This window comes from Gracilinanus agilis, chromosome 2 (genome assembly GCF_016433145.1).
Source record: "Gracilinanus agilis isolate LMUSP501 chromosome 2, AgileGrace, whole genome shotgun sequence".
Lineage (NCBI taxonomy): Eukaryota > Metazoa > Chordata > Mammalia > Didelphimorphia > Didelphidae > Gracilinanus > Gracilinanus agilis.
In genome coordinates this window covers 145961448-145973202 of record NC_058131.1, presented here as the reverse complement: position 1 = coordinate 145973202, position 11755 = coordinate 145961448, and the positions used below count along the sequence as shown (strand labels likewise).

General features: G+C 39.1%; 1 protein-coding gene across 1 annotated transcript; it reads left to right on the top strand.

The window, feature by feature from the left end:
• The first annotated feature begins 5229 nt into the window (after positions 1-5229).
• On the top strand, positions 5230-7507 carry CD93 (CD93 molecule). The gene has a single exon (XM_044660747.1). It carries the CDS (start codon positions 5230-5232, stop codon positions 7231-7233), a length of 2004 nt encoding a protein of 667 aa, XP_044516682.1. The 3' UTR covers positions 7234-7507.
• The last annotated feature ends 4248 nt before the right edge of the window (positions 7508-11755 follow it).

Below are 11755 nucleotides of genomic sequence, written 5' to 3'. Positions count from 1 at the left end.
ATAGTAATGATGACTACAGCCCATGCTCTTTCTCAGATGCTGACTTCCCTTTTAGGAGACACAGTTCCTTCTATTCTTCTCACATAGACAGTATTGCTTTCCTTAATCACACAGGTGTGAATACACAATACTTTCATAAATAGTACATTGTTCTGTTCTCTCTCTTTCTGTCTCTCTGAAATCTCTCTTACTCACATCTCTGTCTCTTTTTCTCTTTTCCCCACCTTTATCTCTCCTCCTTATGACTACAAAAACTTAGAATTGGGTCATCTAATCCAATTTCCTCATTTTAAATATGAGGAACCTCAGATTCAGTGCAGATAAATAGCTTGTCATAGATGATACACTTCATAAGTAATAGAAGTAGAAGTAGAATTCAGGTTTTCTGACTTTCTAGTACTCTTTCTATCACATCACTCTACCTTCTATGGGGGCTGAGCAAGTGGCTTACACATTTAGAAATGTAGGCAGTATATAAATGATATATAGCTATATAATTGAAAAGAAAAAGAAAAAATATGAGACTATTCATTCAAGTTAAATTATTTGAGCTGATGTTCAATTGATAATGTCTACTCATGCAAAATTGAGTCTTGGCACTTCTTTATAGTAATTAGATCATTTTGTTTCCATTTGATAATATTGCCCAAATATAGTAAAATTTTCTTGGTGACTTCTTTGAACCACTAAAAAAAACATTACACAAGCCAGTAGTGTGCTGCAAACAATGTCTGTGTCGCCAAGTCTTCAAAAGATTTCAGAGTTTACACTTGGTCTGCAGAGACAACTGAGTATTTCATGTTTAAGATGAAATTACATGGAAACATCCATCCTCCATTTTTATTTACTGAATTTTTTGTGCTGCCAGATTACCCTTTTGAATTATTTATGCAAGTCTGTACCTGCTAGTGTATCCTGGAATTTACCATGTATATATGCATATATACATACATATGTACCCATAAGTGCAAATTATGTGTATATATGTACATATAGAACTATAGTCCACTAAATATTTTGTATACACATCAAGAATTATAAATACATACATTTCATATATTGCATTTGGCATATATAATATACTTAAAATATTAAATTATAACTATATTATCTTGAAACCACTTGTTAAAGTTGGAAACAAAGTCAATATTATATTAGAAGTATTTATATAGCTAAGAAAATAAATGTTTATCTCAAAGAAATCAAGTTAAACCTATTGAAAATCAGGCAGCATAACAAGAAAAGTTTAATAAACATCCTTTTCCCTTTGGTTAAAGGGAACCTTTTGTTGCCCAGAAACACAGCCTGACTGGGGAGGAGCCCAATAGTGAACCCTTAATTGTCAACTCCGGGCTGGTTCAAGAAAAGAACATTAGGCCCTATGTGCAGTGGGAACAAAGGGCTCATCATTAGGATCCTTTCCAGTCCAACAAAGTAGCTGCACTAGAAAGTCAGACCAGCTAAATCTTTCAGTCATTCCCATTTTGTCATAATTCTGTAGATGAAGTCTAAGTTTCATCTTCATCTCCTGGGGTTCTTCTCCTTTCATGCAAAATTAATGCATATGATAATGATTAAAAGGTGGGTAACAAGGAAGTAGGAGATGAACATAGTAATAATGACTAGCATTTAGAGGATGCTTTATGTTTAAAAAACACGCACACACACACTATACACACTATACACACACACATATATTTTCATTTTTTTCCTTGCTATACCTCTATGAGGACAAGAGCATTAGATTCCTACTTCTTTGCACAGTGCCTGGCACATAGTGACTATTGTAGGATTAGGATGTTACACTATTTAATAAATTACTTGTTGATTACTCAGTATACTAAATTTCTAAGTAATTTGTGTCAGATCACATAGTAAGGGGCAAAAGGCAAGCCAAGGACTTGAAATCCTAAATCCAGGAAATTACATTAGTTCTACATTCAAAAAGACCTAGATGATCCACACTGAATAATGCCTCTGAATAACTAAGACTTACTATAGAGAGTTGAGGAGCAAAATGACCCCCTTCTTGATGAGTATTAGTTTCTCTAAACAACTCAGAGTATTCACCTAGCCCAGAAAAATAGAAGTGGATAATAGTCATAAGTCCTTGCATACATAACCAAACTTTTTAAATAGTAGTAATATTGACCTCATTTGGAGTGACTTACTTGTAGAGATCAGCCAGTACCTAAGCAAGAGCTTTCAGGATCCTAGAAACCATGTATTATTATCATTAATGATTATTCTTCTGGGAGGAACCTTCACTCTAAATAAAGTCTGTTGAATTATCATTAAAAAGGGAAGAACAATGTGGTAAGGCTACAGATCGCCATACTGCATTTTGCCCAAAGTGCCTTTTAAACATTGAGCCAAATTATACCAGATGATTCCCTGCCTCTTTCCCATTTCCCTTCCCAAGGTCTTTAAGCATGGTCCTTCCTACCTTTTAAAGACCCCTTCTACTTCCTTTGCAATATATTCCCATTCCAGATAAAAATGAATAGTCAGAAACTAGGACTCAAGGAATCAGGGTGAGAGGACCCAGGATGATTTAGCAGAGATAGTGGAGATTAGTGGGGAAAGAACCGAAAGTCAGAAGAAATTAGAGACTTGGGAGATGAGAAAGTAGACTGGGAATATTTCATGATATTTCTCAACAGTCAGTGAGTCAACTTGGCAAACAAGTCTCCATCTGTTATTTTTTAATCAACATGTGTGAGTATTTTAGCAATATGATTTAGGGTGCTATCATTGACATTAGTGTGAGGATTTTCCCTTCCCTTTTAAGATGAAGACCAGAAAGTTGAACTTCACATCTCCTATATTCTTCAATGTTGCCATTCAATCGATATTTATTGAATGAGAAAATGAGTGAAATGAATTAATGATTTTCTTGCTTGCTTGCAGTTTTTTTTTAACTTCTTTCCCCTGTGTGTTAGATTTCATTCTGGTGAGTGTAGAATAAGCCTCCTGGGAAGAAAAACTCAGAAGTAACAGGTGAGCAATACTCAGCTAAGGAAGCCTACCACTGAAGAGGGTCAAGGATTCAAGAAGAAAGTGCTAATAAGCACTATTGGAATATGGAGCAGAAGGCTATAGTGACTTCCATTATATGGTTGTCCCATAGTTTTAAAGGCAGCTAGGTGGCACAGTGGATAGAGTGCCAGGCCTGGAGTTAGAAAGGCTCATCTTCCTGAATTCAAATCTGACCTCAGAAACTTAGTATCTGAAAAACTCAGTGCCATTGAGGTAACTGTGACCCTAGGCAAGTCATTTAGCCCCATTTGCCTCAGTTTCCTCATTTATAAGAAATGGCAAAGTACCCCAGTATTTCTGCCAAGAAATTCTCAATTGGGGTCATTAAGAGTTAAACATTACTGAAAATGACTGAACATCAACAAAGAGATATTAAAACTTAAAACTGCATTAAGATTTTTGGGACATCTTGAACTCAATATTGAGTCAACTGAATCAGATCTCTGATATGATCATACTTAATGCCTCTTCACCATAGCTTGACCACTGGGGTTAATTTGACATTCTCCCCTTAAACTAAGTATCAAATTGTTTAGAGAGTGGAATATTTTAGTGAAGGGTTAGAAAAGGTAGGGTTTATTCTTCTTCCTTGGCATGCTATCAATAGACAGCTATTTATTCCTTTAGAAAAGAACTGCATGTGAATTTATTTTCTTTTATTTAAAAATAATTTTATTTTTGTTATAATTTCAGATTTCTAATTTTGTCTCATGTGGCTAATGTAGATATTATTGACCTTGATTCATTTTCCTTCTGCAGTGGGAAACATTGCATACTCTTGGGCAAAGAGGAGAAAAGGCACTGTCTCTCTCTAGAAAAAGGCCAGAAAAAGACTAACCAAGGATGCCTCAGCCTGAATCTGCAGGGAATATCTAGTGACAGCAATGCATGTATACATATAGAGGAGTGGCTATGGGTACTGAGATAGAGATTAATTTTTGCCTTTCCTAAATCAAAACTGGTTCCCTTGCCAGGCTAGCTTATTTGGGGTGGGGGAGTGGGAAATCTAGCTTCTGCATTTAGGGTCCTCTGTGCATTGGGGTATGTGTATGAAGCGTCGAATGAGGAGGTAGGTAGGAAATTTTAGCGATTAAATGGCTAATTATCGGGCAACAGGGGAATTCTTGTAGCAGTTGCTCTATCTTTTGTTCTGACACAACTCCATTCGTTTACCCAGAAGATCCTAAATCCAGCACCATACAACTTCAACATCTGAGATGAAGTCATAATATGAAGCCCGAAGAAGATCAAGCCCAGGAGAATTTTTCCCCTGCCAGGATGTTTGTTTGTTAAACAACCTGTTTCCTCAAGACTTAATAAACTGGATTCTGACAGCTTTGCAAACTGCCTACGTAATCCAATTTAGTTTAAAATCCATAAACGGCTTGGGATAGTGTTTGGAACTCAGACATTCCCACGACCCAATTCCTATTTAGAGATTTATTTATCTATTTAAAGTTCATGGAGGGAATGAAAGGAAAGGTTCTCAATGCTAATTGGGAACATGAGATATGCAAAAGAAATGCTTGGTTGCTTCCCCAGAAGATTGAAAATCATGACCATCCATGCTGCTGGGGCCCCAAATCTCAGGGCACTTTCTTTTCCCTTCACCCCACCCCACGTTTCCTACTTTGGGTACAGTGGTTGTTTGTGAACCAAAAGGCTGTTTTATACTATTATGGGTTAGCAGAAGTCCCTCCAATGAATATGAATTTTAAGTTCTCTACCCAAAAAAAGCCTTATTCAGATAGCAGCATGCCAGTTGAGTTTCTCATGCAGATGGGAAAGAAAATGCAGCGAAAATAAAGTGTACAGTATCTCTGAGTTACAATTTTTTTCCCCCTTCAGTGCCGCTTTTCCACAGAACTTAGCCAGGGACAAAGAGACGCTGAGTAGCTCCACTTGGGAACAACAAAACCATGAAGGCAACAGGAGTCACACAACTGCTCTCTACAGGAAACCCCCGTCTCCGGTGAGAAATAAGAAACACAACAGCCACAGGATGCGCCTTGGGTCAAGGGGACGTGAAACACCAGTAGCCCTTTGGTTCTCCTTTGTGTTTGGAGTGGATGAGTCTGTGCCTTTTAGATCCCATCTCTACAGCTGGGGGCTAAGATAGGAGCTACAGAGCAGAGGCAGCAGCCCCTGGTCTGGCCCTCATTGCTTGCTGAGAGAAAGCTGGGAGCCACAATGGGGACAGCCTTGCTCCCACTGATCCTGCTGCTACTCAACCAGATGCTCTTCAGCACGAAGACCTGGGCTGGGGCCAGCAATGAGGAGGAGGAGGAGGCAGCTGCTGTGTGTGCTGGGACTGCCTGCTACACGGCCCACTGGGACAAACTCAGTGCCGCTGAGGCCCAGCTCAGCTGCAGTACCAATGGGGGGAACCTGGCCACAGTAAAGAATGAAGAAGAGGCCCAGCATATCCAAGAAGCCCTGGCCCAGCTGCCTGACAGGGAGGCCCCAGGCCGGATGGTCAAATTCTGGATTGGGCTTCAGAGGGAAAAGGGCAAGTGTATGAACCCGGATGAACCACTGAAGGGCTTCAGCTGGGTGGGAGGTGGTGAGAATACTTCTTACTCCAATTGGCAGAAGGAGCCCATGGGCACATGCATCTCCAAGCGCTGCGCTTCCCTCTCCGTGGATCTTTCTGCATCCTCTCTTGCTGCTGCCCACTCGGTCCCCAAGTGGACAGAAAGCCCATGTGGCACAACAGATTCACCAGGCAGGAACATTGAGGGCTACGTGTGCAAGTTCAGTTTCAAAGGTATGTGCCACCCTGTGGCTCTTGGGGGGCCAGGCGAGGTGACCTACACAACACCCTTTGGGGCTACTAGCACCTCCCTGGCTGCTGTGCCTTTTGCCTCGGCAGCCAATGTGAACTGTGGGTATGGAGATGAAAAAAGAAGTCACTACCTTGTGTGTAAGGAACGAAACCCCAACCAATTTGACTGGGGCACCCCTGGCCCTTTTTGTGCATCCTCAAATCATGGCTGTGCCTTCAATAATGGTGGCTGCCAGCAGGAGTGCTTAGAGGGAGGGGATGGTTCCTTCCTCTGTGGCTGCCGTCCTGGATACCGTCTCCTTGATGACTTGGTGTCCTGCGTCCCCCGAGACCCTTGCCATCCTAACCCATGCAGGGGAAAGGCAAAGTGCAGCCCTGGGGGTCACGGAAAACACTACGAGTGCCTGTGTCCTGCAGGCTTCAAGCCCACTCCAAATCGACTGGATTGCGACGATGTGGATGAGTGTGATAGGTTACCGTGTGCCCAGGACTGTGTCAACACTCCTGGGAGCTTCCACTGCACCTGCCGCCCAGGTTATGAGCCCCAAGGCCATAATGGAATGGAATGCTGGGACGTGGATGAATGCGCGGAGGGCCACTCACCCTGTGCACAGCTTTGTACCAACACCGAAGGCTCTTTTCAGTGTACCTGCCTCAAGGGCTACGTGATTACTGGGGAGGACGGGACCCAGTGCCAGGACGTGAATGAATGTGATGAGGAGGGCAACCCTTGTGAAAGCCTCTGCTTCAATATCCCAGGTTCCTTCCGCTGTGGCTGCCTGTCAGGATGGAACTTAGCACCAAATGGCGTCTCCTGCATTGCCAACCATACCACGTCAGTTCTTCCCGGTGACAGTCATCAGGAGAAGGATGAGAAGGAAAGAAAGGAACTAGTAGAGGATAAGAAAGAGGAAAAGGAGAAAGAAAAAGAGAACAGTGATTCTTCTCCCTCAGTTTTGGATGCAACCAAGAGACCCGAGGTGGCCCGAGGAGCTAGCATTCCCTACAATGTGGCCCCTACGGTGGGGGGACTTTCCCAACAGAGTAATCCTGCTATCACTCAAAGCCCTCCCAGGCCTCCTACATTCAGCAGGAAACCAAAAATCCAGGTGATCTCCAGCACTGTCTACCCCACAGAGATCACCACTGCTGGAGGATCGCACAAAGGGGAATCCTTGGCAAATGGGAGTGATGGTGACACTGATGGCCAGAAATTCCTCCTATTTTATATCTTGGGAGCAGTAGCAGCCATCTTGCTTCTTCTGGCTATAGCCCTGGGATTAGTGTTCTATCGCAAGAAGAAAGCAAAAAAGGCAATAAAGAAGAAGTCCCCTAAGAATGCAGCTGACAGCTATTCCTGGGTCCCTGAGCAGGTTGAGACCAGGGCAATAGAAAATGAGTACAGGTAAAGCCTGGCAACTTATAGGGAGAAGGAGAAAGCAAGGGGTTTCAGCAAGGGGGAGGTGGGAGGGAAATGTTCTTGTTAGGAAGCTGTGAACCCCAACAGAGATCAAACTGAAGGCAGGAGACAAAGCCACCACCATCAATGAACAGACTGTCAGAACAGTAAATTAAACTGCTACAGACACATGGGCATTATGGGTATTTTGATATGTGTGTATACTTGTAAAGAATATATGAATGTACATACATAGCTCTTTGAATATGTTCACACACATAAGATTGGACTCCAATACCTATACTTTACTTGTGTAAGGGATTATAGGCATTGAGAACATTTGCCAAGACAATCTATGTTTCAGTCTATTGTCATCATTAACTTTAAGGTCATTTAAAAATACTATTTAAGTATATACATTTATATATACATATATGTACACATATATGTATATATCTATGTGTGAATTGTGTGAATTTTCCTTTTTAAAGCAGATGATTTGGACTTACATCTGTTTCTTATGAATGAACAGCATACATGGTACCTTTAAAACCCTGAGTTGGGGTTTGTGGGGAACTGGATTTTGGCATGATGGTTACAGAATTGTTTCATGAATATTGATAATGAGGTCCACTGTCCATTTTTGTGTTCTGTTGGGGATTAATCAATTTTTTTTTCTACCAGCATTTTGTGAAGCTGCTCCTGATAGGGAAAAAAAGTAATTGGGGAAGAGATCAGGCTAGGAGAAATTGTGTGTTAAGAGAATTACTTTTTGAATCCCTTCATTTCTTTTCACTAATCTATTAGGGGAAAAAATAGTTGGATCAAAATCACAAATTATTTTTATAACAACAGAAATAGTCAGGTAGATAGGTTAGTATTGAAGAGGGCACTTAAATGACCCAATATATGTTACCAAATAAATGTTTGTATCTTCTTGAACTTTATGTCCATAGGTTAAAGACTGAAAAAAAGTCACTGAGGTGAGCACACGTAAAATAAATCTCTTAATAGGTATGTATTTAGAAGTCAGGATTTTGTCTTCCCAACTTGTTGGTTTTAAAACTATTCAGAAGCCTATGATTCGGAAGAATTATAAAAGTTATTTTTGATGAATGAAAGGTGCTATTATTATTAGTTTTTAATGTTTAAACCAAAGATCTGAAGAAGGAAAAATTTAAAAAATACAATTAAGTAATGTCCTTGGGAAATTTCCAGATTTGGCTAGCCAGCTATTATGCAGCATTTATACTCTGTATCTCCAGAAGGCATTGAGGTTACTTGGCAGTAGAACAAGCTCATAATTCTTTAGGCTTGAACTTTATAGCAGTGTTCAGTTAGTTTTTATGAATTCAGACCAAGGATCCAATATTGGTGGATGTGGCTTGTCAATAGGGATAAAGTTTCAAGAGCCCTTGGTAAGCATTCTGTAAAAGTGATTTAAGGAACCCCTCCTTTTTGCCTGAGCCTTGGTTATAGGTGAAAATTATTCCTTTCATATCTTAGGTTTTTTTTTTTTTCCTCTTGAGCCTGAAGCTGATTTGTCTACTGAGGCCCAACTAAATTCACCTAGTGGGTACATATTCTATGTATGTGGGAGTGGGTGTAGTGAATGTCAATTCATATTTGGGATAAGGATTTCTTTTATTTGGGAGCCTTGAGACAGGTTCCCAAGGGGGCTTTCTTAAAGATATATAAAAGAACTATTGGTTCCAGGTAATTGAGGATAACATGAACATTTTTCTTTATGAAATGTTTAAGTATAAGAATAGAAACTTACATGTTCTATCTGCCAGTTATGATGACTTTGCTGAACTCTTTATGTGGTAAAATTTCATGGGGCAAAAAGTATTCATTGGGAACATTTGTCAAAACAAAATATATTTTAAAAGTAAGAGAATGGTGGTATAGTGTGGTACAGTGGAAAGAGCACTGACATTTGGGACTCAGGGAATATGAGTTCGAATCCCTACTAAGTTCTTCTGTGTGTCTGTAAAATGAAAGGGTTGAACCAGATGACCTCTGGAATTCATTTCAATTCTAAATCTAAGACTCTGCGACCCTCTTTGTTAGAGGTCCTCAGAAGGTAAACTGGCCGACAGCCTTGACCTAAATGAATTAGCTATAATTCATCTTTGCTCTTTCCTAGCATATCTCCCACATCTGGACAGTGAGATACACAATAACTTTGCATCATAAACATCTGCAGTTGATAGGAAGTCACAACACATTTGAAAGAAAAAATGGCAAGATTTCAGTTTACCACTAATGAAAAACATACTAATTAAAAATAGATCAAAGATGGGGAAAAAAACTCTAAAGAGATACAAAGAAAAAAACAACAGCCTAAAGTTTGCCTTGCTTTCTTAGCAGGTAGCTATTTTCTATATCAATTTTCTGTCACTACTTTATGGCCCACAGAATACAGCTTTAGTCTTTTTGTGTTATAATCCTTCATCTAAACTTGCTGAGTTGATTCCATTTAGTAGTAAAGTGATAGTGTTTGTAGGCAGTATTGGTAATGTTTTGAAATTTGTCATAAAAATAGAATATATTAATTGTCAATTATGTTTTCTGTCAAATTGTAACCAGGAAGTATTGAAGAAGAATGAAGTGTGTAATCAGGTGGAGGTTTGGGGTAGAAGCTCTAGCTAATTTAATAACATTGTAGGGGTTCCTAAAGAAACCTTTGCCATATTTCACTCTTTTCATTGTCTTTAATTTTTTCAGTTAGAATGACAGATGCAGTATTCTGATGCAGTAAAAGAACTTTTTTATGAAAAACAGTACCTGAAAAGAAAGCTTACATAGGAAAGCTATTTTAAAGCATGTTTAATTTGTAACTATGACATTTTAAAATGTACCAGTTGAAAAGGCTTTTTCACCAGAATGTATAGAGACTTTTGCTTCTTAATGATTGCCTGCATTTTTCTGGGCTGCATGAATATTTGTTGATAATCCTAATTATAAAAGGAGTTAATTGAGCAGCAAATAGTAATATAATAAATTTCTTGGTGTACCTTGGAGAATGAACTGAGAAACTGAGTCGCTTTCTTAAACATTTCAAATTCCAATTCTAGGGATGTTTTAGCATGTCTTTCCATTTTCTTGAGGCCTTGGAAGAATCTCAGTAGTCCTTAGATAGCCCATAACTAGTCAAGTAAAGGAATTTGAGAACAAAATCACATGTTGTATAGTATAATGTTGACACAAATTTCCATTGTTGTTTTTCAAGAAGGAAAACCATGGGAGGGATTAAGAAAGGTAGATTAAATCTATGTAGTTTGGTTTGTATAACCGTTGAGATTTCTACTCATTTTCAGAGAAGGTAGTTCCAGCCTCTCTAGGTAATTGTCACAGTATTTTATAGCAGGACTTGACACTGGTTATGCCCATGTGGCACAATCAAATTGACTAAGGGTATGAAAGGTTCAGATTTTTTTATTCATATGAATAAAATTAATAGCTTTATAATTCAATTATTCAGAGCCCTGAAATAGCTGGGCCAATCGCAACAGTGTCCAAGTTCTGGGTTAGTGTTAGAATATTTATTCAATTCACTGCTTATACCTGTGGGTCACTTCAAACTATTAATGTTATTGGTTGGAATGAATGACACTTCTATGCAATGAAGCAAGGTGTTCACTGAGAGTCCTAACACACTTAGTGTCTTTGATTAAGCTCCTAGAAGGTTTTGAATTGCTGTCATGAGTTATGTGTTCAATTGTTATTGTACAATACAGTATAATCATTATTATAAAATGTTATATAATATAGGATCACCCTCTTTTCTGATCATTGGGTTAGACTATAATTTAGCATAATATATAGAAAGAAGCTTTCATAAGGTTTTTGTGAGTATGGGCAAATCCATCTCTATTCTTTGGCTAAAGAGACCACGGTTTTGTCTGGTAAGGTTAAAAGGGGAATCACTAAACAGGTTGATAAAATACCTCAAGTTCCATACCTGGCTAAATCCATTATGATTCACTTTGAGTATGAAATAAGTTCTAGTCTAGTAGCCCAAATCCTAGAAGAAATCAAGCAATATGACTGATAAAAATTATGCCATGAAGCTAAAATAGATTTAATTCCTTCTCTTACTCCTTTTCATACCCATTTTCTTTGTTTCATAAGAATTTGTATTTGTGTGTGGAAGCAGTGAAGTGGGGGAGGTAGATACTCAGAGACATTAAATGTCCCTGCACAAACATAAGAGTTCAGAGTAATCTTCAATCCATATTACTTTATGAAATCAATTCAACAAGCATTTGTTAGGTGCCCACCATGAGCAGGACGCTGGCTATAATCCAATCAGGAAAAATGTATAGACAGGCCATGGTGAACAAAGCTTTTCAATTCTGTCAAAATCCAAAGTTATTTATACTCTATGAGTTCACACATGATAATCTTATTAAACCATACAGGCTATATTAAGGATAGACACTTGTAACTTCTAAGCCTGATGATCTCAGGAGTAGGACGAAGGAGACCAGAGTCAGGGAAGTAGCACTAGGTTAGACACCAATGAC

Coding starts and splice junctions, on each gene's coding strand:
- CD93 (XM_044660747.1), top strand. CDS start 5,230: ATGGGGACAGCCTTGCTCCCACTGATCCTGCTGCTACTCAACCAGATG.